We start from the raw sequence: 26751 nt of genomic DNA, 5'->3' as shown, positions 1-26751 counted from the left end.
GAACAATCTATTTAAAATGCTTATGGACCAAACTTCCAGGTTCCACTAGAACAGGGGTGTCAAACTCATTTTTAGTTCAGGGGCCAAATACAGAGCGGTTTGACCTAAAGTGGGAAACAGATTTTAGGTGGGAAAATGAGCAATTTCAACACTTGATGTGCCCTCGTTTGCACTTCCACGTATAAATGATGTGTAAAGTACAGTATGTGAGACAATGACACAAATAACCACACAATAAATGACCTTAAACTGAAATTTATTTCATTATCTTAATCAGATAAAGGCAGCGTAGGATCAATAAATCCAAGATGTATCTGTCTACGGGACTAAACATTTTGGAAAACTGAGAGTTCTTTCAACAATTTGTGATTTAAAGTGACTGCCGTCATGTGATATAAGTGTGGGAAAACTGAGAACCCTGCAGATATTTTGGGAGTTTTATTGAATTTGTGTATATGGAGGGACTGAATTAGTCGTTCATGTTTTCTCTGTCAACGTTATTTTGTCCTGTGGGCCACATTGGATGCTCTGAAGGGGTGGATTGGGCCCCCGGGCCTTGAGTTTGACACGTGCACTAGAATATAAATATATTGCCAATTAAAAATAATAAAACCATGAGCTAAAATGTTGGTTATAATTGACTTAAATAAACAGAAAAGTAAATCAAATTTGACGATTAAGAATTTATATATTTACTAACGTGGAAGATGGATTCTGACAAGTTGAAAAAAAAAAAAAGTATTTCAGTGATTGTACGTGTAAAATAATTTAGGGCTCTCAATGATCTATGTGGTAGAAATGGAATAAAGATTTCAGGCTATATTAGAAAATATTTGGAAGTAGCATCTTAAAGAACTTCAGGATGTATTTGTTGGTTTAAGGGGCTACATTTGTGAGCTAAAGTCACACTTAGATTCCTGATAATGATGTGTCATATAAAAAAAAAATGATAATGTTAAACTGACTTTTATCCAACATGGCAAACAATGGACATCAGACATGTAAAGTCAGCAGTGGGATGTACATTGTACAACATCTGGATCAGATGTTTTTGGGGACAAATGTCTGAGTGAGAGCAACCGACGATGACGTGACAGCATTTGTAGCTTATGTGAGTTGAAGAACTAACGGTTTGTGAGTGAAGGTCACCTTTAGGCAACGCTGAGTGCCTTTACTATAGCAGCATGCCTCTGACCTCCCAGCATGCTTTGTGCTCACATCGTTTTAAACAACAGTGCCATCATTACACAAACTAATGACTGATAGAGTCTAATATGTAGCTGTGTCCAAACTGCCAAAAGTCATCAGTGGAAGGCATGATGTACTTACTGTTCTTGTATTGATAGAGAAGTGTAGAGTCTATCAAGTGCTTTGAAAGCGTATATTCATGTATTTTGGTTATTTCTTTAGTTTCAAGTGAAATGCATTGTTTATGACCTTTGGATGAATTACGTTGTTTTTTTTTTATTTTTGTTTTTTTTGACACCACGAGCATGGAGTGTTGTTTCTGTATCAGTCACTTTTGGTGTAGTGTTTCCCAAGATTTTTGTGCATAATTATTTGTAACATGATACAGTTATAAGGAAATGTTTATATATAGATAAAATATACATTTTATTCATGTTTGTTATCAGTAACAATTAAAAACTTTTTTTTTTAACCTGTTTTTAGGTTTATACAGCTGATAGTTCCATGGTTGACCACATGGTGGCAGAGCTGTCCACATGTTTTCATTAAAGTATCCATTATGCACGTGTTATATTTAATCTAATGGAATAAGCAAACATGAGTTGTGAAGTCAGAGGCAGGGTTGGGGTCAATTATAATTGATAATTAATTACAATTATGGCGTAGTTATAATTGAAATTTAAAAAATATGTTGCTGTCATAATCGTAATTAAATTGTCATTGTTTAGATAATTGACTTTGTAATTGTAATTGACATTAAAATTGTATTAAAAAAAAGATCAGTTATGATTTACACAAAACTGTGGAACCATGTTACAGTTCTATAGTTCTACACATATGCAGTTAACAATTATTAAAATATGTTTCATATTAAGCTTTCCCACATTTCACCATTTACAAAAAAAAAAATAATCTAGTGATATACTGACACATAAAAAAGGCTCAGACACCCACACCAAAAATATTAAAATTTATATTAGGTAAGGTAAACAAGAGATAGGAAAGAAATCAGATGGTAGATATTTGTTTTTGGTGTATTTTACAGCTGATTGAGGACCCGTTATCCTAAGAGATGCTAACAGAAAGCTAACACAAGAGAACATTTAAACATTTTATTAAGAACGTAATTTAATTGACTTTCTGAGGATAGAAAATACTCGTAATTTAATTGTAACAGGAAAAAAATGCTGGTCACTGAAATTATAATTAGATTGTAATGGAACATGGGTAATTGAAAATGTACTGTAATTGTAGCTGAAACATTTAATTGACCCCAACCCTGGTCAGAGGTCATTATAACAGAGACATCTGGGTGCTTTGAGTCACATGACTGAGGCGGATTGGCGCTACACATTTACATTAGAGAAGCAATCACACTAATGTCCCACACTCAACATAAATCTTTTTTATTAAAGCTCAGTTATAGTCAAACATTAAATAATGAGGGAAAAAAACAGAACAGCACAGAGGAATAAATGCTTGAAAATAGTTTTATTATTTTACACTTTCAAACTAGTGCAAACACATGCAAACTGAAAACAGACCCTGTAAGCAGGAGCATGACTTCACTCAGTCACAGCCGAGCTTTCATTCGTCTTCCAATGGTTTACTTTTTCACGTCCACACTATTGCAGAGGCTGGCACTAAAGTGGGCTGCTAACCTCAACTCTACACATACATGTGCCAAGAGGAAGCGTTCCACACCAACACGCTCACATCCATTTACCTACATTCATTATTTAAGAATACAAAACCACTGAGCTCCTTCTCCCATTAATGATTAATCTAGTCTTTTATCCGCACACAAAGCTCGGAGGACATTACTCACTGTGAACGCCCTGATTGCACCTAAATTCTTAAGCAGTGACTCTGGAGAACAAACAGGTAGAGAAGAAACCAGGGGGTGAGAAATGGCATCAGTTCTTTGAGTTCCTTGAGTGTCTGATAAACTATCAGACCAGGCTTGGTTTTACTCAAACATTTGAACTACCTATCGCTTACTGATCAGCACAACGGCACAGAAACGATTCATTGGACAGAATCCGTGTACTGTTCGTTCTTTGGTTAGTCTGTTTTAAAATCAAATCAAAATAACAAAAAAAAGGATGCTACGTAAAACATGCACATGATATGTGATTAAAGGAACCAGGGGTGGTGTAATGATTCTACTGGTGCTCCTCGTTTCTTGTGATCAACTTCCGTGTGTGTTGATGGCTGTCGTTAGTGGCTAGTGGTATCATGACGCGCAAAAAAATTATTATATATATATTTTTACTGCCCTCAAAAAAACGAATTGTTTTTGCAAAAGTGTCAAATTGTAGAAGTTCTAACATCTATTGTTCCTCACACCAGCCTCACAGTCGATAGTCATCTGTTTATTTGAACACTGTTCGGTAAAGTTGGCAGAAATTCACAGATTCTGACTTCCAGCATCAATAACTCGTTAAAACAATATGTCATTGACACACAAATTATGTCTCTTTGCCATCAGTATCAGGTGGACAACATGCTACAAGATCGTTTTTATCAAACGCAGCAGAGTGAAATTCCGCCCCCGTATGTGGGTCCTCTCTGTGTGGTGAGCTTAAAACATGAAGCTCTTGTCCATAGTTTTCCCGTAAATATCCAAATATCACACAAACCAGATTAAATTTTAAAAAGAAAAACACTGCATGTCTGGTTTTTGATTTTTCCGCATTTCTTTTTTTGTGGTAAGTACGTAAAACAAAATAACCACACTATTTGTTATTTTGATCTGGTTTTAAAATGGAATAACCAAAGAACGAAAGGTACACGATTGGACATCTACGGTTTCCACAGTCATTGTTGTATTAGCACAAAAATGATCGGTCGCTCAGGATAAAATGACGGTAAAAGTGTAGGATTAAATTGAGCTGCTCTGTGAATCTTCTCCCTTCTTACTTCTCAATCAAACATCAGGTTTTCCCAACGACGGCTCACTGCCATCCAAAGTCCTGCCCTGCCATCTGATAGAAGCGCTGGTTGTGAGGCTTGTAGAAGAGCCTCAGTTTCTGCATCACCTCTGAATCAATGAAGGCATGTGTCCTCCCTTTGGTCTTTCCCAGGCAGTGAGGTTTACTGCTGCCTTCTGGCTTCTTTAGACAAGGGAAACCTTTTGTCTTGTTGAAGTAGAAGTGCTTGTCGGTGACGATCCTCTGAAGGCCGAGGAAGTCTTGGACTTTCCCCAGTTCTCCTGCGGGGTCAGAGATCAGCCTCTCACCGCTGACCAGGTGGATCTGAGTTCTAGGGAACCAGGTGAGCCAACGCTCCATATGCTGGGCGTACAACCCAATCCACAGTGGGCTCCACAAAGAGTCAATCTGACCTAAATGCAAAGGAGGGGGAACAGACAAAAGGAACAATTACTTTTTACACGGCAAAGACCACTAATAAAATATCACTGCTGATTATTTTTGGCACTGGCTGTGCCGATGTAGAACTTGCTTCTTTTTTAGTTGCAAGAAAAGCCAAAGTCTAGATCACAAGGTGACCCATTTAAGGGCATCTTTTAACGTTCACTCACAAAGTTGTTGAGTTATTCACTCACTTTCTTGCAGTGTTTTCAAAAGTCTCAAGCCTTGAAAACAGTTCAATTTGATTCAAGATGTTCTCGTGGTGACAGGAGACAGAGCAGTGTGTTGTAGTAACCTTGACCAGTTTTCCACAACTGTTTTTTTACACTTAAGATTTCTTTGCAGTTGTTTGAAAAGACAAGACTATGACAAGCATTTCTGTTTTCCAAATAAACACATTCAACTAAAGCTCCAGAACTGAAGATTGTGACATACAATGTTGATGCTAGATGGCATAGAACACATTTTCAGCTCAGAACATCACTGCACAGAAAATAAACCATCGCCCCACCCTACCTGTAGTGCGATTCTTGAAGGCCAGACTCTCAAAAGGAGGAATGTCAGGAGTCTTGGAAATAATCTGCGTGTAGTCGGATATAGCTCTGGTCACGGGGTCACGGACCACCACAATCAGCTTCACATCCTTTGACATAGCATGGACTCGAGCTGGCGTTTCCACGGTAACAAAGTAACGAGGCGTCTTCTCCATGACAATCTGTCCATCTAGGGCTTTGGGCATCATACTCCTGGAAAGACCATGAAACACACAGGATCAATCACACATAATGAAGTGTGAGAAGACGATTACTGTATGAACTCACTGTAATGATGCATCTATATGTGCTTTGTTTATATGCATTCAGCAGGATAATGTATTGTTCCATAATTCAGTACAACAAGGCCAAAGACAGGCATGTAAACAAGAAGAACACAACATTTAACATCAGCATTAATATAATCACAGTGAACTAAAAACTTGCTGACAACTACATCGTCTTTCTGTCTTGGCTGGTCCAGTGTGTAATCCTATAGCACACTTTACGGGTAAAGGTGGCCACTTTACCAGTAAATAAACCCATTCTACTGTTTTATAGTTTACATATGTTCATAAAACCAAATCAAATCAAATAAATCAAAATATTCAAACCAAATGCTCAGATTACCAACAGAACAAACAATGGTTGGATTCCCATTAGGAATGTGGCACAAAAATTCGCGAAATAAAAAAAATAGCAATATAAGTTTCAAAGGTTCACGAAATAAAATCAAGTAAAGTTTCAAAGGTTCACGAAATAAAATCAAGGAAAGTTTAAAAAAAACCACAGATGCTCAGATGCTGCAGTGTTTACAAGATGGGGGACGACACGGATGCTCTGTCGACTCATGAGTCGATTGTATTAATGATGCACCGAAAAAAACAACCCAGCTGAAACACCGTTCAAGCAAACACTGAGGTCAGTGCACACTTGTCTGGAAATGGAATAAAGTGTCAGTGGAGCAGCCGTATTTCAACACATCTGACCATTAAAGCCTCTTCTAAGCAGAGATTGAGACAGAGCATGGAGTCAAAACAATTAAATCTTCACTCTCAGGTGCTGCTCAAAGCTACATAACAGTTAGAGCCCACACGATTGAGACAATGATTGGGAATCGAAAAGCTAGGTGCTCCAAACAAGAGTGATATTTGAATCACACAGAGGCTAAAACATTGGTAAAATACTGAAAGAGGAGCTAATGAATGGAAAGTCCAAAGTATAAAGGCCCTCAGACAAAAGTGTATGTTACAGAAATGAGAAATACAATTAAAAAAAAACTGTTAGATTGGTAAGTGAAGAAAAACACCCCGACACACCGTCTCCAACTTTTGCCGTTTAATTGTTTTCATCAACAAAGATTTTTGTCAATTTTGATATCATGAGTTGACTATTTTGTTACACCCTTACTTCTCATTAATCTTTTTCAAAACTCAAACTTAAACTTGTTTAATTTGTGGTTTTAATGCTAGCTTTTGGTAGCCATATCGTGCTCGTAACTTTAAAGTAGCACACACTCAGACATAGACACACAGTAACAGTAAACTCCTACGTCTTGCTTTGTTTCAGCCTCTGTGGTAGAAGACAAACAGATGGGACTCATTTAGAGATAAATCACTCCTGGGGCCTCAAAGGACTGGCTGGGGACACACGGCATCTGCTTACACACCTGCTACAAACCTGACTAACAGACTGACCACACACGCCTCGCATCATCACATAGCTACAAATCAGTTAGCTTCTTTGATGTGGAGCTTTAAGACTACAGTGCAATTCTTCCACCAACAGACAAATCACCATCATACACACTTTTTACAACCTTCTTTTTTGTTATGCTGCTGTAGGTTTAGCAAGCGGGAACACATTTTCCTATTATAACTTCACTCTGGTATGAGCTTTCTACAAAACTGAACTTTTTCCAGTTCATTACATCTTCTGGCATTGGTCTGCTCAGTTCTATGAGATTGCTGTGACAGCTGCAACAGAAAGGAAACTTGTATTATTTGAATCACTTTTTGATTTTAAAAGCCAATACTAAAGTTAATAAGAGAAAATACAGCTTCGTTGTAAAGAACCAAAGTGTTACGCATTGATCACATCAAATATGTCTGTGTATTCACAAACACTAATACCATCCCTTATCAGGTTGATCAATTGTAATTAAATCTTTTTTTTTTTTAAACACAGACTCTTATACTGTATATTTTAGTCGACTAGAATCTTAATGTTGACTAAAACTACTGTATTGTATCAGTCAAATGACTGACTAGAACTAAATCAAATTGTTTTCTCAATTAGCGCTGGTTGCTTCAAAGGCAAATTTAAAACATGTTTACCAGTTATTCCCCATGGCAGTATTTTTGCTGTGATGTGACAGGCTTGTAATGGACCATATGTTTTTTTGGGCGATCTGTTGGTATAAATGGCTGCCTTGAGGGGCCATAAACAAGGCCAATGAGAGACAAAGAGAGGAAAACAGTAGCAGGCAATGAAAGCAGAACAACACGAGAGAAATCTGACCTCTGATGAGCTGATTTAGAGTTTGATTTTTGTTCCTTTTTTTTGTGTGTGGGGAGGTGTTATATCTTGAATAAAAAAAAAACAAATAAAGTATTACAATGAGGATGTCCTCTGTGTGACTCAAATTTCTATTGAGTCTGCAACCCAACCTCCCGTCAATAGCCACAATCCTTCCACCACCTTAGTCTGCCCCAACTTTAATGATTTTTACAAGGACAGACAGTCTCTTTCTCACACACACACACACACACACACACACACACACACACACACACACACACACACACACACACACACACACACACGCGCACACACACTTGAAGTAGTGGTGGCTGAGATGCAGAAAGTGACAGAGGTACAATGCAGGAGTATCTTGCAAAATATGATTCCATGATAATTTATTTAAGTCCCAAAAACAAAGGTACAAATATAATGTAAACATGAGGGAAGCTGGTTACAAGTAAGACGCCACAAGAGCAGGAACAATAACATGAAACAACAATGAAACAGCAACTGTTCAGTGTCCAAACACTCATACTGAGTGTCAAACATGAGGCAGCTAATCACTAACAACCCAAACACATTGACAGCAGGAAGACCTGGGAACACAAAGACAAGAGTTAAAATAGAGTACCGAATAGTCCCTCCTATCTCCTTTCCTGTCCACTTTTCCTTGACCCCCAAAAGTGTTTCAGTGGCGGCCATAATAAGGAGCATTTGAATTCTCTAAAAGCTAAGGAAAGGAGGCTCAATGCTTCCTTTATAACCTCCTTTAGCCTAGGAAACACTGATGCATCCTTTACCAAAGGAGACCAGATAATGCTGCCCCTCAATTCCTTGCGGTGCACAACATTGAAAGAGACCAAGTTACCAATGCAATAATATGCCTTGAACAACTTTCAATTATTTAAAACCCATATTTTATGGAGACATTTTTAGCCACATAATTTTTTATTCAACATATTTGATTCACCTAGGAATGCTTTGTGTGGTAAGCCCATATCTTGCATAAATGTAACAATCTAATAAAATGATTTATTTTGGATGAATGGAAGTGTGTCTGATTGTCAAAACAACGTGATGGCTTTTCCCGAACATCTTTAGGAAGTCTCCTAACACCTTTCATTATAGACTTAATGAAAAAGAGTTTCACTAAAAGAGGGACATGAGGACTAAAAACAAACAAATTACATCTCCTGACACATCCACACAAACAGAACACAACTCTTTGGCCGAGCATTAGCCTGCGTGCATCTCCCAGTGGACTTTTTCCACTTATCATAATGTGCAGTTTGTGCATGTTACAGAAACATGAAAGTTATTCAAACACAGGGACATTAAGGGTTTCCTGATGCCAGAGACAGAAGGGGTGGGTGTGGCCGATTGTTCCAGACAGTGTGTGAGCATTTGTGGGAGTGTGTTAAATGAAAGGGGAGGGTGAGTGATGAAGGAATGATGGCAGGGAATAGAAACATGCCTCCATTAGCAATCTGTCAGTGAATGCCTCAGAGCCTTAGCACAACGTGCTAATTACTGCCCCAAAGAGCCCCATAAAGAAGGAACAAAACACTGTTATCTTCTCTTGGTTCTTAAGGAAAACTGTTAGCAAAGAAGATGACTGGGGTTCTTTTCAATTGGTTATTCAATTAAATGAAGCTTCGCTGATGCAAAAAGTAACGCCCAATGAGAGCTGGAGATAGGCACCAGCAGATCCCCGCGACCCTGAAAAAAGGAGCAAGTGGGTCAGAAAATAGATGGATTGATGATGCAAAGAGTAAATGCCATCAATTAGATGTTCCCTTTGTATAAAATAAAATTTAGATTCAAATATTCACATTTTTTCTTCTACTTCTTCTCTTCTCTCAAAATTTACATCGAAACATCTTTTAAACTCTTTAGTAACTGTAGTATCACTCTTTCTGTTAGAATATTATCCAATCATATTTTAGCCATTATGACAGTGCAGTGCCTGTAACGTAAAGTGAATGGAAACATGAATGTGGCCTTAACCAATCAGATTTCAAATTGGCGACACGGTTTCGAGTCACTGTGGACGCCGGGCACAGTGCTGGTGTTACGTACAACATCGGCCCATGTCTTTGGATTGGATACACACTTTTTATAGGTCTGTTTCACACCCACAATGTCTGTAGGAGAAGAGATTGTTGCAGATATCTGTTTTACGCCATTTTAAAGACAGACTTTCCAAGAGAAACTAGACATTGTGAGGAGAAGTCGGCCAAGTCTGAAGCTGGCAAACTTGACTCGGTCCGGTAAAGCGTTTTTCCACCACTCCACAAACCAAGCTTCGGGGAAACAAAGCTATGGGAATATATTAAAAGTGTTGTGTGACTCTTGACCGATAATGGCGGCGGTTTGAAGCTATTAATGTTTCCGCTGCGCAAAGAGAAAACTCCGGGCACAAAGAGGCCAAGCTGGAGACATTGGTGCACGTACGTATGTCAGTAATACAGAACAGTGACTCTCAGCCTTGGCAATGGAAAAGGACTTACCAATCAGTAAAAAAAAAGGATAGATTTAGTCTCCAAATAAGCAGCATCTGTGGTGTGTGATGCAATTTTTTTAATGTTTTTTTTTTTCATGTTATGTTTCATGTATGCTGCATATGTGGTTGCAGTGTAGAGTTTTGGAGTGTTTTAATTGGGTTTGTTACTGTATGTCTTCACCTTTATCTGTGAAATAAATGCTTGTAATAGTGACATCATAGTGGTGTTATTAAGAGGTTGATTAAGTACTAATTACATTGTAGGACTCTAAATCCACCACCTCCAGATCATTAAAACTCAATGTAGAAAATTCTATGTGGGTGGTTAGTGTAAAAGTTACATGTCACTGTGTATGTAACAGTATGTGAGATAAATGTAAAGCTCTGCCCTCAATGAAGGAAGATGGACACATTTACAAAGGAAGTTTAGTTTTCTTGTTTTATTTTGAAAATCTAGAAAGGCTTCGTTTTAATTCTTTACCTCCAGGTCTATTTCTTCAAGGAGTGCACGTTGGGAGAAGCTGATGCTAATGCTCTATACTGGAAAATACCAGGTTAGGAAGAGAGTGGGTCCCAGTTTAGTCACTTATCTTTATTCTGGATGGTATATTTATTTTGAGATTTTGGTTAAAGATGAGTAATTGGAGAGATGTTTGACTTACTGTCAAACGTCAGTAAATTGCAGTAAATTGTTTATTTTATTCCAAGTTTTGGGTCACAGTAAGTAATTGATCCACCTGGGGCCAGTCGTTTCCTACTCCTCATATTAAAGGGGACATATCATGGTTTTAAATCCTTCTTTTTTAAATATAAATCATACAGTTGTGGTCTATATAAAGCGGAACTGCAATGCTTGGTTCTGAATTCCTCATTATTATAGCTCCACCCCTTTTCTACCCTTTTCTGATGTGCTTCTGAGAGCAACTCGTCTTGGTGCGGTCTCTTTAAATGCAAATGAGACACTCCATACCCCGCCCCCTCTCCAGGTGACACTCGGTTCAACTCCACCCTGCTCGGCCATTTTTGTAGTTTGATAGAAGAGATACGGCTATGTAGCGGCGCAGAAACTTTTTATTCAGAGGTTATTTACAAAATGTCAACAACAGAAGACTTGTCCATCCAGCCTTACATGTTCGAGCCAGAGTCTGACCTGGCGGAGCGAGATGAAAATGAAGATGATGAACCTGCAGAACCCTAACAAGTGAGCTAACACAAGCACTGAGCTAACGCTAGCGCCAAGCAAACGTCACGAAATGCATTTTAATACAGTCTTTTCAAAGACAAAAACAGCAAAATGAAATGACTAATGAAAACTTTAGACTTAAATTAAATCACGTAGGCCATATCATCAAGGATCTAAAACGAGCACACAGCGCTAACATATGAAGATGGTGCAACTGCTAATGCTAACAAAACAATGACAGGGACGTCTTATCATCACACTTTTTAGCGTTATTTACAGCTTACCGAAGTGCTCTGTTCGTCGTCTCCAAAGATAGAAGGAATTGAACCCTCAATCAGACAAAGTCTTTCGGCAAATCCTTCTTTATACTGGTGGAGGTTGCTGAAGCAGTCATCTTTGAAGTGCTGCGCGCACACAAAAATGACCTTACCCACAGATGTGGGTACATTTCCATAAAAAATAAAACTCAACTAGGCACTTTGAAAAGGTTCTGTGTGGGTTACTACATCCAACAACCAAACATTTGACTTATCCTCTCGTAACTTCTGCATCCTTGAGCTTGGACTACAAAATAAAAGCGAGAAATAAAAAATGGCGGATTGCTCAAAGTGTTGGACCTGGAGTTGATGTACTAATTTGGCAGTTCCGCTGCAAATACTGTGACGTTATTGTTCAAAAAACGTAATAGAGAATAGAAAAATCGAAACAGATTGAAAAATATGAGCAAAACAGAATATAAAGATATCAACGGAGCACCTGAAGAGACTAATTTGATTTTTTCTGTACTTCTAAGCACTCTAAATATACAACAAAATGCATTTAAGGGCTAAAAAAGTGGATTTAGCATGATATGTCCCCTTTAATGCAGACCACACCAACGAATCATTATGAAAATGAAGCGTCCTGTTTAAAGAGGAATGACTTTAGCCCTACAGGCTAAGGTTACATGAATAATTCCCAATTAAATTATTCTGCATTAAAGTGTTCTGCTTTGTGTTCATGGAAATAATTCAGAATTGATGTTTACATGGAAAACGGGTTTATTCAGCTTTATTACACTGGGAAGGGTTCAGATTGGACAGGGGGCGAAGGTGACGTACCCACATCTATCTGGAAAAAACACACAACAAACCTTTTTCTTTTCAGCTACAACATAGAAGACCACATACAGTAATAGGAACTGTTTTCACTTTAATTTTGATTGTAGTTTTGAAGCAGCAGCTGGACAATTCCATATGGTTTCACTTTCGTCCACTAAGCAGGAGAAGAGAGATCCATCCATTCTTTTCATTACATCCATGTCTTCCAAGGCTCTTATTAAATAAATAATATTGGCTCGAGTCCGGCGGCCATCTTGGATTATGTCATCGCGAGCGCGTCATCACGACAGCAGGAGCATGCTCAGAACGACCGGAATTAACTTAAAGTCAAATAAGTGTTTACAAGATTGAGGAATTATTTAATTTGGAAATAAAATTGGAATAAACCAGCAATTAAAATGTTCATTCGGAATTAAGTTTATGTTTACAAAGTCAGTTTAAAGAGGATTTAACTTTTATTCTGAATTAAAGGGGAATTAAATCTCCCATGTAAACGTGGCCACAGTCGCGTTTCGATTGGCGTCCTACCCTGCAAGGGAGTGAAGAAGGGTTTCAACCTGAGGCCAAACACTGTCAGGGGACCAGAGTCTGTCAGAGACAACGTGTGTCACAGGATATGAGCCCATGAGACACAGAGCAATTAATTGGCAGTTTAAAGCCCTGTTTCAGATACTTCCTTATACTGCTCATTTACTACTGAGTGGGATCAAACATCCAGGATGATGAACACAGGGATTATCCCACAGATTATGATAAGCCTCTGCTGCCTTTGAGGAAGCTTTCTTTTGTTATTCATCTTCTAATATGTCCACACACCTCCCTGGTGAGTTAGCCAAGGCCAGCTCAGGCCCCTGGCTATTGATCCGGTGAGGGTTTAGGCTAACTGTGTGGGAGTGGGCGTGGCTGAGGTAGAAGTATAGGAAGAGGGAACGGGGATGACGGTGAGGGGATGTAAATGTGCCTCAGCTGGGACGGAGCGAGGCAGGTGGAGGCTGGGGAAGCCATCAGCCCCACGCTGTGTCAGCGTGTGTGAATACTCATCACATGGAGCCAGACCTCATCAAAGATGGAAAAGCTGCTCACGCAATCTTTGTAGTTTGGTCCAAACAGATGGGAACCAATCAGAAAGCAGCCACACATTGACTGTGTTTACAGCGTGCTGCTCATGTAGGAATCAAACACACGTTCACACACGTGCATGAATGTGAGCCCTCATCCACTTCGTCAGTTAAGGGTGACCATTAGGAGGCTTTGGCCCTTTGTGCCGCTGCCCTGTCCACTTCCAGGAGACATCCATCATCAAGAGGCCCCCATTCCACCCCTAGCCCTACATTTGCCTTCCGAGCCCCAGGGGGAGGCCTTAATGAGAGCCTGATCGCTCCACCCGTCTGGGCTTTATGGTGATCGCCTCCCTCCAGTACAGTACAGGACCAAGCCCACCTGAACCCCATTCACACAAAGTACCAGCACAACCAGTCCAGCTGCACAAATCCCATCACTTCTTTCAGTTTCAACCTTAGCATGACATGGGCAGGCTGCAGATGATTCACTCACATAATAAAATAATAGTGTGAATCATATCCCCCAACATATCAGCAAACCAGTGATAAAATCCTCCACTATGTGTCTGTAAACCCAGTCCACTGAACCCAGTTCAAACCACATGTTCTGCTGGCTATTCTGCAAAGATTTAATGGCAATTACTTTCAATTGTTGGATTTAAAAACCAAAATTTGAATGGTTAATTTCAGTGTGTTCTTGTGGTTAAATGTCGGTATATTTTAATTGTAGCCACATCAGCTACCGTTTCTTGTACTAATAAATAGTTGTCAACAAATAGTTGTACTATTGTATACTTTTCATGCTCTATATCTATATCTATATCTGTATTCACTTTTATAGATGCCTTGATTGAATCAAAAGTAATCTATTAACATGAGAAAGATGTAACTAAACCATTGTAATAATAGAAAATAATAGAAAAGATGATCCATCTCGCTTGGCTCACTTTACTCATACATGACATATTTGCCACATCAGCTGTTTCTGTTACAATAATAACTCAGCAGACGATGTTAACACAAATTATTCCAAACCTCTCTTTACTGATTAAATTCATTAGTTGCGAAACTATGAAAACTAGACATTAATTCTGTATGTAAATAATACTAACCATGCCACAGGTTGTTGTTTTACCAATGTGGACTAAAAATAGCCTGATGATTGAAATAACACCAAATCTATCTGATTGTTAGCCTTTGCAAACCATAAAACCAAGAGAAATCTCTGAGATTGTTGTTAAAATGTATTTTTTTGGACACAAGCTACAATGTAGCCTGATATCTTAAAGTAGTTTCATGCAAACGCCTCCGAAAGCGTTCAAAGACTATGCACGCATCATCTGCCCAGTTTTTTCAATAGGTATACTTCAGGTCACGTGACTGCTGAGTCAGCCAAGTTGAGAAACATGTAAATGGTGGATATTCCTTAAATTGTATTTATTTGTTTGTTCCTTTCATGAACATATAAACCAACATAAATTCCCCATTTACATCAAATAATATTACAGTCCAAATGAAACATTTTTATGATTGGAAAGGAGCAGAATAATAAAATTATTATATTTCTGCCCCTTAACTTAATACATAATTGATGTCTCCACCAACCTTCCCCCATCACTCCACACAATTTTCACTATTCTCTTATAACCTAAATATGACAAATTAAAATTTACAAATCACCGCACGGGTAGACTTTCTAAAGCATATTGGCAGATTTTATTTTGCCCAATACATTTTTTTAAATGACAAATATTTTCACTGGAAGTTGCTAGTAAGAGAGCTTATGGCTGTAGCTTTATTTTGATAACATTTCTAGTATCGATTAGGGCTGCTCGATTATAGAAAAAATGATAATCACGATTATTTTTGTCATAATTGACGATTATTTGTCAACCAAACTTTTTTGTACAAAAAAACATAAAATATATTCTTTAAACATAAATAAAATCATTCAAACACTAAAACCAAGTATGTTCACTTTACTTGCCTTGTTTGTTTACCAAGTGTTTTTTGCTGCGTTTTTCCTGCCATATTTCAAGACCACTAGCAACAACTTTCCTCATGTGAGGGGCGGGGCGGAGGGGAGGAGCTTGCATGTGCATGGATTAAACAACTCAAAGTTAGTATTAATAACATGTGTGTGTCAAGCTTTATTCTTTGTAGATGTCCAAAATAGTGGGTTTGTTTTATTTAGCAAATAAAACATATTTTTTTTAAAAAATATTCTAATTATAATTTTTTCTCGATTATGTTATTTTTGTAAACGTTGGGTGTAATAATACAATTTTGATTAATTGAGCAGCCCTAGCATCTATTCGGTTTACGAGGTTTGATGTAAAATTATCTGCGTTCAAATCAGGGGACGGATCTGGATAAGCATAATGCTTTTTTCCGTCGCCCTTTCCGGCATGCAAAAAAAAAAAAAAAAACGTGATTCTGCTCTGAATGACAAAATGAATTTATGTGATTGCAACCATGTCGGAAATGAACTGAATAAATAAATAAATAAATAAATAAATACATGTATACAATGTTGGGTTTGACGTACATTCTTTCTGCTTTCTCCTGTTGCTATGGTGTTGCTAAAGATGCAATGAGAACGTGAAGTATGCTCATAGTAAAGACTGGCCAGATGCGTCGTCATTTTATGCTTTTCGAGGCGTTTGTGTGAAGTGGCTATGCGTAGCGCAGTCGATTAGCGTAGTTATTACACGCTTTGACTGAGACTGGGTTGAACAGACACACACACGTTTCTGATGACAGTCCCTGGGGTTGAAGCAGAGGTCAGTGGAGAATGATGTGTGAGGTTGTGGCAACACTAACTTCACCCTTTAACCTCCACCTCACCCCCGTCTTACAGCCTCTCCGTCATCCGTCTTATCGCTGCTGTTTCTTCCTCCATCGTTAGCCTGTCACGTTGCCTTTCAGGAGAAAATGGTCAGGAGTGAGATGTGAGTTTTAATGGATTCCTCTGGAGAGGAAGAAGCTGTATGTAACTTGACCCCTGTGTGCGTATGCAATAGAAGGAGGAGAGGAAGGAGCGGGTGGGGGGCGTGATGTCCATGTTGGATAAAGCTTCCTGCTAATTGTAACAGAAGCCGAGCTGACCACAGCTAACTGCTCTAATGTTGGAGTCAACCCAAGGTCAGAGCTAGGAGATAATACCATCGATCTCAGATAGTACAGCAAAGAGAAAATTCAAAGTCCATCTCAGGGCTCATCTCTGCACTAACATCCACACACCATCAGTGCATCTCTGATTCAAACCACTGAGCTCACGCTAAATGCTGCTTTATGTTTGTATCAGGGAAGACAAAGCATATTATGGTTTATGTGCTGTAATTGTCTTTAAAGGGGACATGTCATGCTAAATCCACTTTTTTAGCCCTTAAATATAGAAGTACAGAAAAGTTCAAATTAGTCTCTTCAGGTGCTCCGTTGTTATCTTTATATTCTGTTTTGGTCATATTTTTCAATCTGTTTCGATTTTTCTATTCTCTGTTACGTTTTTTGAACTATTACATCACAGTATTTGCAGCGGAACTGCCAAATTAGGACATCAACTCCAGGTCCAACACTTCGAGCAATCCACCATTTTTATTTCTCGATTTTATTTTGTAGTCCAAGCTCAAGGATGCAGAAGTTACGAGAGGATAAGTCAAAATGTTCGGTTGTTGGATGTAGTAACCCACACGCTTCATTACACCGTCTCCCAGCATCAGAACCATTTCAAAGTGCCTGGTTGAGTTTTATTTTTTATGGAAATGTACCCACATCTGTGGGTAAGGTCATTTTTGTGTGCGCGAAGCACTTCAAGGTTGACTGCTTCAGCAACCTCCGCCAGTATAAAGAAGGATTTGCCAAAAGACTTTGTCTGATTGAGGGGTCAATTCCTTCTATCTTTGGAGACGATGAACAGAGCACTTCGGTAAGCTGTAAATAACGCTAAAAAGTGTGATGATAAGACGTCCCTGTCATTGTTTTGTTAGCATTAGCAGGTTGCACTGTCTTCATATGTTAGCGCTGTGTGGTCGTTTTAGATCCTTGATGATATGGCCTACGTTATTTAAGTCTAAAGTTTTCATTAGTCATTTCATTTTGCCGTTGTTTTCTCTGAAAAGACTGTATTAAAATGCATTTCGTGACGTTAGCTTGGCGCTAGCGTTAGCTCGGTGCTTGTGTTAGCTCACTTGTTAGGGTTCTGCAGGTTCATCATCATTTTCATCTCGCTCCGCCGGGTCCGACTCTGGCTCGAACATGTAAGGCTGGATGGACAAGTCTTCTGTTGTTGACATTTTGTAAATAACGTGTGAATAAAAAGTTTCTGCGCCGCTACATAGCCGTATCTCTATCAAACTACAAAAATGGCCGAACAGGGTGGAGTTGAACTGAGTATCACCTCTGCAACATGGAGAGGGGGCGGGGTATGAAGTGTCTCATTTGCATTTAAAGAGACCGCACCAAAACGAGTTGCTCTTAGAAGCACATCAGAAAAGGGTAGAAAAGGGGTGGAGCTATAATAATGAGGAATTCAGACCCAAGCATTGCAGTTCCGCTTTATATAGACCACAACTGTATGATTTATATGTAAAAAGGAAGGATTTAAAACCATGATATGTCCGCTTTAAAGGCTAAGTCAAACACTGATAAATTGATTAATTATGATTCATTAGTAATCAGGCATTAATGTGTTTCATTTAATTTAGTTTTGTGTTTTGTTCATTAAGCAATGCAAGACTTTTTAAAAACCATCACCAACTGTGTCCGTAAACAACCATAAGAACATGATTAGAAACTTGCACGCTTCAACACATGCAAAGATAGTCTGACCTTGAGTGATTTAACAAACCACTCACAGTATCAAACAAATTGTGAAAGTACTTTAAAGTAATTGTGCACACACTTTCTTTATTGACACACTTAAAGCTGCAGCATGTAGGGGTTTTTTTGGCTTAATTTGGTCAAAAACCACATAATCACCAATGATCATATTCAAAGCGTTCTAAGACAACACTGGACTTTAACTCAGTCTCTTGGCTCTTTATTTGAGCTTTATAAAATCCAGGAGCGTGACAAGACTTTTCAGCCAATCAGAGATTGGCTTAGAGTGCTCCATGAGCTGTTTTGGGGTGCTACCATTGGCTGCCTGACTAAAGTCGATGCGCGTTCACGTCCTCTGTAGTAAAGTTCCAGCAGGAGAAGTCTCCATTGCGGTGTTAGGCACAACAATTACATGGCAGAGCAAGCGTAAAAAGGAAGACCGACGCAGAAAAGCAACAAGTCCCAAACATACTCAGGTGGAACAGACTCTAAAGAGGCGCAGGGTCCGCCCCACGTTCTGGTTTTAGAGAGAGAGTGATGACAGATGGGATAAATCATGCTTAATCCAAAGAGAATCACATCCAAGGTGGAGAGAATAGACACCATTAATTTTGGAGTGTGGATCGCTGCAGCAGCCTGTGTGAGCGGTGTGGCGGAGGAGAAGCGCAGGTGAGCAGCTGCTGTTCAGGGCAGTAATTACAGGGTGATACGTGCTTTCATGTCAGAGTCTCTAAAACATAAGAAAACTCTCCATTAACGTGAGATAAAGTCCCTAGATTTGTCACTAGTGTCTCTTGAGAAAAGAGTCACTGACCACCAATTTCCACTGGATGCGGCTCCGCTGCGGAACGTCACCGCAGCGTCACCGGAGCTGATAGGTTTCCATTTTAGTCTATGTGTTCATTTCCACCGGGTCCGCTGCGGTGCGTGTCAGCTCCTTCCCAGCTACAACAGTCCGGTGCCCTGCGCCAGATATACGCAGGGCTTCTACTTCTGGCGGACACCGGAGCACAACGCATCAATCAGCACAGAGCAAATGAAGCTAAACAGGAAATTAAGCACGTACTCCGCAATAAAATATCGGGTTACTTTTCAAAATAAAACACTTCAGATTATATTTCAAGTAAATACATCACCAAAACGTCATAATGTGTAAAAACAAATTCACATCCACTATATTGATTCCTCTCATACTGTAACTACACTGTAAACTGCAGCAACTTTGATTTAGTTAATTTTTTACTGGTGCAGTTTTATCTCTTCTCTGTTGGCTGTTGCTAAAAAATGTGTCTATGACAAATCCAGAGTCCAACCTTCTTGTTCTCCTTTGTTAGGAACACTGACCTGTTTGTCTGTTTATTGTTGTGTTTATAACACATACATTTAACCGCGTTCTCGCGCGATTATATAAATATTGTGAGAACTGCTCTGTCTCGTGACATCACACTCGTTCAACCAGAGCGCACCGCTGCGCACTCAAAACGCAACCGGTGTGAATTACCGGATGGCGGACAGCGGCGAAATACCGGATCAGTGCCGTGGCGCAGCGGAGACGTATCCAGTGGAAACCCCAGGTAAGAGTTCCCCAGTTATGCACGTTCACAAGGATACCGTTAAGGGACAATAGGTTTGGAAATAGGGAGGGAAGGGTGGAGCGTTGTTGTTTCTCACAATTCTACACACTGCAGCTTTAATGATCATTAACACTTTGTTGCTAGTTCAGCTGATACTAACTTGACTGTGCTCAGAGATATTAAGTATAAATATGAATGACTATAATTTGTGCTTGAAGACTACACACTGTAAATCTTTCTGAATACATTAAGTGTGCAATAAACATGTTCATTTAGCATTGGCAATGGTATATTGTTCAGTAAATCTACTGATCCAGACCAGGGTGTGGTCCACACTGCACCAGCAGAACCCTGCGACAGGAATATTAGAGAACAGCAGGTGAATGATATCAACATGTGACGCACCATGTGAGAACCATGAAAAAGGGAGAAAATGGTCTTCAAAGAATCTTAAGTATTTGTCACCTCATAGCAGCCAGCTGAGGGTGCAAAACTAGTCTGCACTTTGCATGACTTTGAATTAACCCAAACTCCCATCAATTATTGTTAATAACCGTTTGAACCGTTTCAATGCAATTCAAAGCCACAAATAATATCCTTACCTTCTGTATAAAGTTGAAATGAAGCACAGCGCAAACATTCAGAAACAGTTTCCCATTTAGCAGCTGTGCTCTACTCGTATCAACATTTATCGGCTGAGCTAACGTGTTGTTTGTGACTCAATGCAATGAAGCTGCAGAAAAAACAGTGAACTATCATCTTAAATGGATTATTTCTGTGGTCAGAAGAGGTGAGGAGGACAAAAAAGCTTTAGTTTTATGCCTTTAGATATGATTTACGCAGCTGCTGCACACATTATAAAGCAGCATTAGTCAGACTCATAATCAGAAGGTCCCATATCATGCTATTTTTAAACCATCTCCATTTGTTCTAAGAACACCAACAACATAGTATTTGAGGTTAATTTTCCCAAACTCACCAGTTTTCCAGAGTTTTAGCCTTCTGAAAAGTGACTTTCTGAGCAGTTCTAAAAACAGGCTGTTTTGAGGCCTACTTATGCATATTCATAACTCCACACAACAGCTGATCACTAGCGATTTTCTTTTGCTATTCACACACTCTTGTTATTGTTTTCAGCCAAAAAACTGCACATCACAGTAAAACACATGGATATTTAGGCGGCTATTGTGATTGTGAGTCAGACAAACACTGTTACAGGGTGTGTGTGCGGCAGCAGCAGCAGAGTCAATCAGCTGAGTCAGCTGCTTCAAACACTCACCGGAGCTGCTACATCGCTTTCTTACAGGAATAGTCCATTCAAGGTGAGTCCATTGTTTCGTCCAACCACTGCGTCGCATTGGGTCACAAACACGTCAGATTATGTAGATACGAGGCGGTATAACGGCTACTAAAAGTGGAACTGCTCCCCGGGCGCTACACTGTTGCTGCCCACTGCTGCTCAGAGAGGGGTAAAATGAATGAGAACACATTTTGTGTATGTCGCTTTAGATATGACAATAAAGTATAATATATATTCTATAATAAACCGCAGTGTTTCTTTTAGCTATGAGGTAGTTTCAGAGGGAGGAGCCAGGATTGTCAGGTGGAGGAGTTCCCATTAGGTTTAAAGCTGACTTTTTACAAAATGTGGAATAACAAAGGAGAGAGAAAACAGAACTTTTTCAACTTCTGAATGAGGCTAAAGGGATGTATATCACTAGTAAAACCATTGTAAAATCATTTTTTTCATAATATTGCCCCTTTAAATAAAGTTGAGTTTAGAATAGATGCTTAAGTAGCCATGTGTTTTACTACAATGTGCAAGAGTGAATATATAGCCAAAGACAATCTGTATGTTGATCAGCTATTGGATTTCCACACCCTCAAACAAGGAAGCCGCTCAGCACTAAAACAAGCAGTTTTCAAACACAAAGTTTAACTTTTAAAAATCTTTGATACTGTAATTTGAAGCGTGGAGTTCTTGTTTTATGACTTCAACCAGCATATTTTGCAAAAACACAAATCCCTTTTTTGGTTTTTTTCTCAGTTTCTTTCATGCCGACTTGTTCCTGGATTTCTCGCGCATCACATATACGTAGTTTATACATGTGGTGTAGGTCGATTAACAGATCTAGCAAGTTAGCTTAGCGGTTAGCCTGTGAGCTAGTCAAACATGTACGAAACAGGAAACAATCTATGTTACAGTGTAAAAAGGTCAATGTGATGAAACGCTGCGTGAACACTCATGTCTACCAACTGAAAACACGTACAGGTCTGACGTGTCGTAGAATGAAGTTCCGGTACTAGAGGAAATTATTAGGGTTGTGTATTGCCTGGCATCTGGTGATACGATTCGTATACCAATACATAAGTCACAACACAATACGATACGATGCTATATATCCCGATATTAAAGTATAAGGCGATTATTGCAATTTTTTTTAAAAAAAAGAAACAACTAATCTGTAAATGTGTACACCTTCATAGGAACATTATGTATGAAATATATTTTATTGGCATATTTTACACTCAAAACATTGGCTTTAACATGCCATGTGCGAACAACTTAAAATAAAAAAATGACATACAATCTGCCTGTGGCTTTTAAACCAACTTTGATTTTAGTGCAACATGACTTTAGTGCAACTTAACTGAGGTATATGCCTAGAACAACAAATAAATGCAGAAAGTTACTACTTTCTTTTTAGATTTTTTGAATAAACACAAGCTGGTCAACACGCCCAGGATTCAGTGCACTTCTTTGTGCAGTTACAATGTCTCCTGCAGTGGAGAAGACTTTCCTGGTTAAAGGAAGGTTAAGAAAAAGAAAGGTTAGTTTAAAAAAATTGATATGGTGACATTTTGAATCATTTTCAACACCCCTAGAAATGACCCATGTTGAAAGATCAGAGTGGGAAACTGAAACAAAATTATTTCCCAATACTATTAGCACTAGTCTGTAACATCATAAACAAAGTGAATTCAATATAACAAAGCTTGATATCAGCTTTCCAGTATTGATGGAAAAACAAATACCAATATCAACCGATTGCCGTTTTATGCCAATAATATCGGTGGACTTCATCCATCTCTAATATTTAAATTAAACCTTTGGAATAATAAAGCATTACACCAAACATCAATGGTTCCAGCACCTTGTCTGGACACTCTAACCCTACATTCTTAGTAGTTTTGACACAGTGTTGTAACAAGTCTTTTAGACACAATAATTCTAGCTTTCTGCACATCTACACCACTATTGATCTTTGTCCTCTTGTTTCCAACGTCATTAACTGTGACAGCAGCAGTCTAAGACCATTACATTGGCTGATGGCTGCTTCTGTCAGGACTTTACTATCATATTCAACTCAATCCTGTAATACATCCAAATACAGAACACACCCTACCATGCATGGGGACATTTCTTACAATCAGTGAGATCTTTAATGTTATTCAAGCTGTTTAGCAGCCAGTGCAAAGTGTTTTTCACTGAATTCTCTGTGAGAAAATGAAATTCTCTTCAAATCTGCTCTTTCTTCATTTACTTTCTTTACATTTTCATTTGGTTTCTTTTCTTTTTGTCTACTTTTGGAGACAAAGGCAGAGCTCTTTGTTCACGGCGTGTGTGCTGTGTGTTATGAAGTGCTGTGACCACATCATTAACTCGTGTGTAAAGTGACCTGGGGTCAAAGGTCAATTGCCTGAGCTGACAGTGATGTCGAGTGGCTCCACATGTAGAAGCCCATCTGGCCTGATGGGGAAGGGGACAATCTGCTGTCACATATAGATCTCTGTCTGCATCAGAGGCCTTCTCAGCCACCATGCAAACATTTATCCGCTTACTTTATCTCTGGACTATGTTGAATTGTTGCTGACATGCTAAACATGATCCCTAGGCTCAACTGATGCTAATATTGAGCTCGAGTGATAAAAATCTAAGCTGGTTATTGCAGCGCTGCAAATCCAGATTTGGATGCATTTTTAATCCATCATATTTAGATCAGTTTCTGCAGGTGTTACCTTATCTAGAACTATCTTATCTAGACATAAGTGACCTGGTGCACCTCATCAGGACAATGGAAAATGCATTTTTTCCTAAAGAAAATTCTTAAAAACAATAAAGATAATAATAATACTTTTAGGTTAATTCTACAGAATGAAGCATTGTTGTTCTCTCTCTAATATGTATTGATAAAACTTGATAAACCAGTTTTATAAAATGTGTTACATGTGTTATCCATGCTGTGTATTGATCATTGTGTTTGAAGGAGGTTGGAAAAATTGGGCATCACAAAAGACTAAACTATTTTTTTTTTTTTTTTTTTACTCTATTGCAGCTAAAATCAAATCAAACTTTAGTCCTTTAACCTCAAAACAGGTTTGTGGGTTAAAAATAACCCAAAATGGGTTATTTTTAATTTACCCATTTTTTGATGGGTTAGTATAGTTAATTTGAACCAGCAAGATGGATAAGCAAGACAGTGCCACTCAACAGATGAGTTGAACCCAAATGCTGGGTCTAATTCATTGCAAATCTGGGTAAATTTAACTGCATTTATTTGTTATATTCTTTACCCAAATGCTGGGTCAAATTCATTTTAATTCTGAGTTGTTTCAAACATATTTGTTATAGATGGACTGGGGCTCTATCTGCCCAGATGGATGAATGCTTTAAAGGAACCCAAAAACATCCATGCATCCATTTTCTATTCACTTTCTTTCTTTCTTTCTTTCTTTCTTTCTTTCTTGTACACCATGTCTGTTAAAGGACCAACATATAAACTCACAAAAGCACAGGGAGAACATGCAAATTCAACAGAGACTTTTCTGCCCAGGCCTTGCCTACCATTACTACACACTGCTGCTGAACCCAAAAACAAATTTGTGTTCAAATAAATACAGTAAATATACCAGACTGATCAACATTACAATCATTCATTTTAGACTCAAAACAGTTTAAAAGTTTTAATTCCTTAATAGAAAAACTTATAACTCTGCTCTTTTGAGTGCTTTACATTCCCCATGTTGTTACATGAAACGTGTATTATATGCAGTGTTGGGAGTAACTAGTTATTTTTTGTAATATATTACAGTAATATATTCCTTTTTGAAGAAACTCAGTAGTGTAACTCATTACAAAAGTGAAAAGTGGTAATATATTACTAGTTACAATTAAAGTGACATGAATATTAAATTTTAGTGCATATTTGCTTTGTTTTCTCACTGTTTGCAATTATTTGAGGAAAGAAATGATGATTATTATAGTTAAATATAACTTAAGAGGAATAAAAACGAGATTTCTGCTCCTGAAACAGCAGAAATATTTGAAACAACACTTATACTGATGTTATTCAAACGCTAACAGTGTGATATAATTAGTGTTTGTAGCTCAAAGTAGTTTAACTCAGTTAAATTTAAAAAAAAAAAAAAAAAAAAACAGTAATATTGTAATACAAATATATCACAAGTTTAGAGTAACTTAGCAAACACTGATTATAGAATTTAAAAAAAAAAAAAAAAACATTATACATGTCATGATGAGCTGCAAACTCAGCTCATCATGTCAGGTTATGTCTCCCAGCTTCTGTTTGTGTTTTGATGCTTGCTGTAAACACTGTGAACCCTTCCCTCATTATCCTGGGCCAGCCTCGTGCACGTGTGCGCGCCTTCAGAGCATCTCTAAGTTTGTGGAGGAGCTTTTTCTGAGAACACAGAGCCACATGACAACAGTAACATCTGGCTCCAGCTCCAGACATGATTACTCTGCTGTGAGGCCTTCCTTCCTCTCCGTCCCCACACTGTACACACGCACACGCACAGATTGGCACAGCCAGATGGTAAATTAAAGCTCTGTGGAATATGGCCTTGGATGTGTTCGGGTATGCAGATGTATGCAGGAATCCCTTTACTCAGAGGCTCATAATTGGCTCTCCTGTGAGGGCTGAAATATTTAAAACCTGAAAAACTTTTGGAGTCGGAGTTTAAAGTTTGCTGCCACTTCAACTTGTGCCCCCCGCCTTTTATTTCCTTTAAAACAAGCAAAGTCTGGTTAAAATGTGTCACAAAATGAGAAAAAGAGAGATGACTGCGAACTTTACTGCAAACTGACTGTCTATGTGAAGATACATTCCGTGCGTAATGCGTAATGCGTACCTGTACCAGTCCAATCCTCGTGCGTAATGCCGGTCAAAGAAGTGCGGTTCGGACCCCAGGGCGCGGATATCTGGATGGAGCCGCAGAAACTCCAGTAGAGCTCTGGTACCTCCCTTCTTCACCCCTATGATCAGAACCTGAGGAAGCCTTCGGGTGGCCGTCCACTCCTTCCCCGAGCTGTTCCCCTCCAGGCCCGGCTGACCGCTGGGAAACGCCCCCTCCTCAGCCCCATCGGACGCGTTCCTCTGCCATGCCGCGAGGAAGTCACCTGTGGGCGGCTTGAAATCAGAGTTTTCCGTGAGTTCCGACTCACAGCATCCAGTAAGTAGATAGACCAAAGAGAAGCAGATGATGCTCAGAGAAGACGCGATGGTGAACCGGTGGAAGAGCCGCCGGAGGTCTGCGCTCGGCTGGTGATGGTGGTGGTGGTGATGGAGAAAAGCCGCCATCCCTCACAGATCCCTGCGAGATTAGCGGCCATTCTAGCACAGGTGGAGCTCACATGCTGACACCGGAACCATCTCTGCCTGCTCTGCTCTGTGCGCCGTGCGCGCTGAGCACTGGAGAGCTCTGCTCCACCCTGCCCAGAGGCGCACAGGGTTCCACAGTCAGGGAACAAGTTCAGAGCCTGACATCCAGGGAGTGATCTCACTATCAGCCGCTGTGACAGCGTGCGTGTGTGTGTGTGAGTGGGGGAGAAGAATAAAGCTGCGATGGCTCCCAGTGCTGCTGCTGCTG

The 26751-nt window shown here is 39.2% G+C and overlaps 1 protein-coding gene across 1 annotated transcript; it reads right to left on the bottom strand.

Moving 5' to 3' along the window:
- Window positions 1–3861: 3861 nt before the first annotated feature.
- hs3st3l (heparan sulfate (glucosamine) 3-O-sulfotransferase 3-like) lies at window positions 3862–26751 on the bottom strand. Its single transcript, XM_028476125.1, has 3 exons — window positions 26014–26751; window positions 5079–5308; window positions 3862–4534 (listed from the first exon to the last, which is right to left on the bottom strand). The coding sequence occupies exons 1-3, from the start codon at window positions 26460–26462 to the stop codon at window positions 4146–4148; spliced, it is 1068 nt and encodes a 355-aa protein (XP_028331926.1). The 5' UTR covers window positions 26463–26751; the 3' UTR covers window positions 3862–4145.

This window comes from Gouania willdenowi, chromosome 19 (genome assembly GCF_900634775.1).
Source record: "Gouania willdenowi chromosome 19, fGouWil2.1, whole genome shotgun sequence".
In the NCBI taxonomy this organism is placed as follows: Eukaryota; Metazoa; Chordata; class Actinopteri; order Blenniiformes; family Gobiesocidae; genus Gouania; species Gouania willdenowi.
Note: the sequence above shows the minus strand (reverse complement) of the source record. Positions and strands in the feature narration are given on the sequence as shown.